We start from the raw sequence: 3,525 nt of genomic DNA, 5'->3' as shown, positions 1-3,525 counted from the left end.
GAGGGCCGCGGACGGCGCGGGCTGCGGGCGTCCGCCCCTACCGTGGCCTCGGCTGGTGGTGGTGGAGGCGCAGCAGCGGTGGCAGGTGGGTGTGCTGGTCGGGATCCAGTCGTCCCGCCGGCTGGACGACGGCGGCAGGGCAGATGGGCTCCCCGGTGAGTATTCTTGGCGTTCGGCGGTTGTACTTGGGGCCCCCCTTGCCGGTGGTCGAGTCTGCGTCGGCGGCCTTGCGCAGTGCTGCGTCGGCTGATGAGGTGGGGCGGCACAGGGGTGTGTCCGGTGGGCAGGCTGGCGGGAGGGATGGGTGGCGCCGACGTGCTCGGGCCCCCGTCACTGGCACAGGGGTGTGCTGGTCCGGATGCGTCCGCTCCCCCACCTCCCCCTTTCCCCGGCCGCGTGCTGGCTGTCGCAGCTTCGGCGATGTTCAAGGCAGGATGTTGTATGCTGCGGTTCGTCGGTCGGTGGTGCTCTTTTGGTGCAAAGTTGATCTCTTTGGATGGTCTTGGGGGTGTCTGGATGTTGGGCGGCGGCCCTGGCGGCGGGAGGCGTGGCGTTCGGGGGCGGAACCTGCGTCTCAGGTTGGAGTGGGCAGCCATGGTTTCGTAGGGGACGTGGCTGCGGGTGGTTGGCGGAGCAAGGGTGTGTCGGCAGGGTGCGAGCACCGGGGTTCATCACTTGCCCAGTCCTTTTCCGGCCGTCGGTGGCGGCATCCGTGGACGTCGTATTCTTCTTGAAGGCTCTGCCGCGGTGCTCCCACCCACTGCGTCGCTCCGGGCGAAATCTTTTTCGAGAAAACGCAGAAGATTTGCGTTTCATTTGGTCCAGGTGAAAACTTGATCTGCGGATCGGACGGTGGTGGCTATCCGTGGTCTTACCCTTCTGGGAGGCACCGTCTTGGAGTCCTTGCTTCGTCATGGTCCGTCTCACCCCCTCGGTGGCTCCAAGTGGTTCTTCGTAGCTCATATTTTGCTGGCTTGGTTGTGTCCGAGTGGTGTGATGGTGCTCGGCACCTTTGTATCTAGCCTTGGGTGTGTTTGTTGCGTGTCGTGGTGGCGTGTGTGTGTTCGGCTCGCTCAGATGTATGTGGTGATGATTGCTTTATAATATAAAGCAGGGGGAAGCCCTTTTTCGGTAAGCTTAAGAGGGAAAAATATCTAGCTTCAAAGAGAAAAACAGTTCCAAACCATTATAATCGGGATGGATCGGATAGATGAACTATACCATTTTGTAATATGTCTGAAAACAGAATTTCGGTGCATCATATGGATGAACTAAAAATTTATTAAACATGTTTTGAAACATCCAAAAGAATTATACACCTTCCAATTGAGATGCATTATTGTATGTTAGATTAGATGCTGTATAACAATAAATGTGGGTTTCTTTTCTTTTCCTGATATTAGGGTTTAGGGTTTAGGGTTTCTTTTCTGTTCCACAATCAAACTAGTTGGTAGTTCATGCAGATGGCTCTGATATAGAACCATGTCAGTAATACTATGTGTATGTGAGGCTTCAATATGGGTCACAAGAATGGAAACGGATACATGAGGTTTCTTTAGCATAAATTCCGTTGCAGTAAGTATTTATCTTTCAAATACCTTCAGCGATGCAATTTTTCCCAACAACGTTGATATCTTCACTGATGACAAAGGTTGAACCTGGATGAAAATTTTGTCAGCCCAGAACCAAGGCAAGGAACAATAGTCATCATGTTGCCAATACAGCTATGACATTGCTGCGTAAAAAGCTTCAAAATGAAGGGCTGTTCTTTCTCTACTACTTTCTCTGTTATAAAATGGTACTAGCACTGTCATAGCCATGGCATGAAATACAAAATAAATTGGAAATTAGATAGATTATCCTTGCAATTGCACTTCATAGTCTAGTGCACTAAACCACTACCTATTTCTAATCTTCCGCAGATCACATTTAACATGATATCTTAACAAGAGTTGTTTCTGTAATTTAGGGTTCTTTAGCATATTGTGAGTTTTAGTAGGTTTTCAGATTGAGTCCCACGGTTGTGATTTATCATTGGAGGTTGGTGGATGACAGGGGCAGTTTCCTCTGAGAATTTGTTCACATTTAGTTTGCTTGGCACCTAGAAACCACTTATAAATTATAATCAGTTTAAGTATATAAAAATGGAATAAACAAAAGCAACTTTGGGGGTATCATTTAAAAATATCATAGTAAAAAGGGTGTATTTACAATCAAATAGAACTAACTAGCTGACTATAGATATGTAGAAACTTGTATGTGCATGCTGAATTGGTACAGCACTACTGAATACATAAAGTTCACAAACAGAAGTTGTTATGTGGCTGCTAGAAGGAGGGCGCTTGAGGGCCGGCCGGGGACCTTTTGCCCGCGGCTGGGCAAGAGGGAAGGGATTTCCTTCTTAATTCTTGCTTGATTAGATTGATACATCTCCTCTCTTTATATAGAGAGGTTTACTTGACTCCCAAGCAAGGCTTACTTGACCCCTAAGCAAGCGACCCTTATCTCTAATTAACCCTAAGACTAACGGGCTATACCGCCAGCCCAGGCCATTAGGCCCATTATGTACTCTAACACTACACCCCACCTGGACATGCAGCTTGTCCTCGACCTGCAGCCTACCTAACTTATAACCATGACTCGACGCAACACAAAACTAACACCTAAAAACAAGCCTTTTACATCTCGGCTTGTTTTATTACTCTCAACCTGAAATGGACTGGGACGCTTTATTTTGGACCCCTTAACAAAAAGTGGACACCATCCGCACGTCAGACGTGCACATGTACAGCCTCCTGGATCCCATGGACACCATCTGGACAAAAGGAGTGCATTTGTATGGCCACCTGGAAGTGGTCGCAAGAGCGACCAGCAGAGGCGCCCTCGCGGCGGCCGGCGGCGGAATGCAGTGGTGCTACGCGGTGCACTCCTGTCGGTGACACCATGCCTACTCCCCACCGGACGGCTGTTGGTCTGCACCGCACAGAGAAGAGTGGAGGGCTTTCGAGGAAGAATGGCAAGGAGGGGGCGCCCCCCCAACCGCCGATGTCGCAGACTTTGAGGTCGCCGTCCGTGGGGAAAATAGCATGCCCAAGATCCCCGACGCAGCGGACGAGATCGAGGTCCTTTGCGCAGCGAAGCGCAACTGGAAGGAGCGGCAGCCGCATACCACGCATCTCGCACACATGCCGACGCGCTAGGAGGCCGCGCGCAGCAGCCTGCAGCCTCACCGCCGCTGACACGTGGCGGGTAGTGATCCAAGCCGGAAGCAGTGACGGCGACGGCGGGAACGTGATCTGCTGGATGGGGACGCCCTGGGGAAGCGGTGAGGGGGACGGCGGGAACTTGATCTGGTGGATCGGGACTCCCGCCAGCGCGGTCGATGCGGGGCCGGAGCTGACCGGCGGTGGCTGCTGCAGCGGAGCGCCGGGCGCGGCGGAGGCCGCCAGGAGCGGCAGCTGCCACTGCAGCCAAGGCAGGGCGGTGGTGGCGGTGGATGGCAGCAGCGGCGGCCCGGCGAGCGCG

The 3,525-nt window shown here is 52.7% G+C and overlaps 1 protein-coding gene across 2 annotated transcripts in view; it reads right to left on the bottom strand.

The window, feature by feature from the left end:
* Positions 1–3,525, bottom strand: part of LOC123144666 (uncharacterized) — a 17,192-nt gene that overhangs the window by 2,747 nt on the left and 10,920 nt on the right. For both annotated transcript variants that reach the window (XM_044563868.1, XM_044563869.1), the window contains one exon: positions 1,599–1,658. In XM_044563868.1, the coding sequence (XP_044419803.1) occupies positions 1,599–1,658 (60 nt within the window). The remainder of the gene's footprint in view (positions 1–1,598; positions 1,659–3,525) is intronic.

The sequence above is a fragment of the Triticum aestivum genome, chromosome 6D, assembly GCF_018294505.1.
Source record: "Triticum aestivum cultivar Chinese Spring chromosome 6D, IWGSC CS RefSeq v2.1, whole genome shotgun sequence".
In the NCBI taxonomy this organism is placed as follows: domain Eukaryota; kingdom Viridiplantae; phylum Streptophyta; class Magnoliopsida; order Poales; family Poaceae; genus Triticum; species Triticum aestivum.
This window is presented reverse-complemented; position numbering and strand designations above follow the sequence as displayed.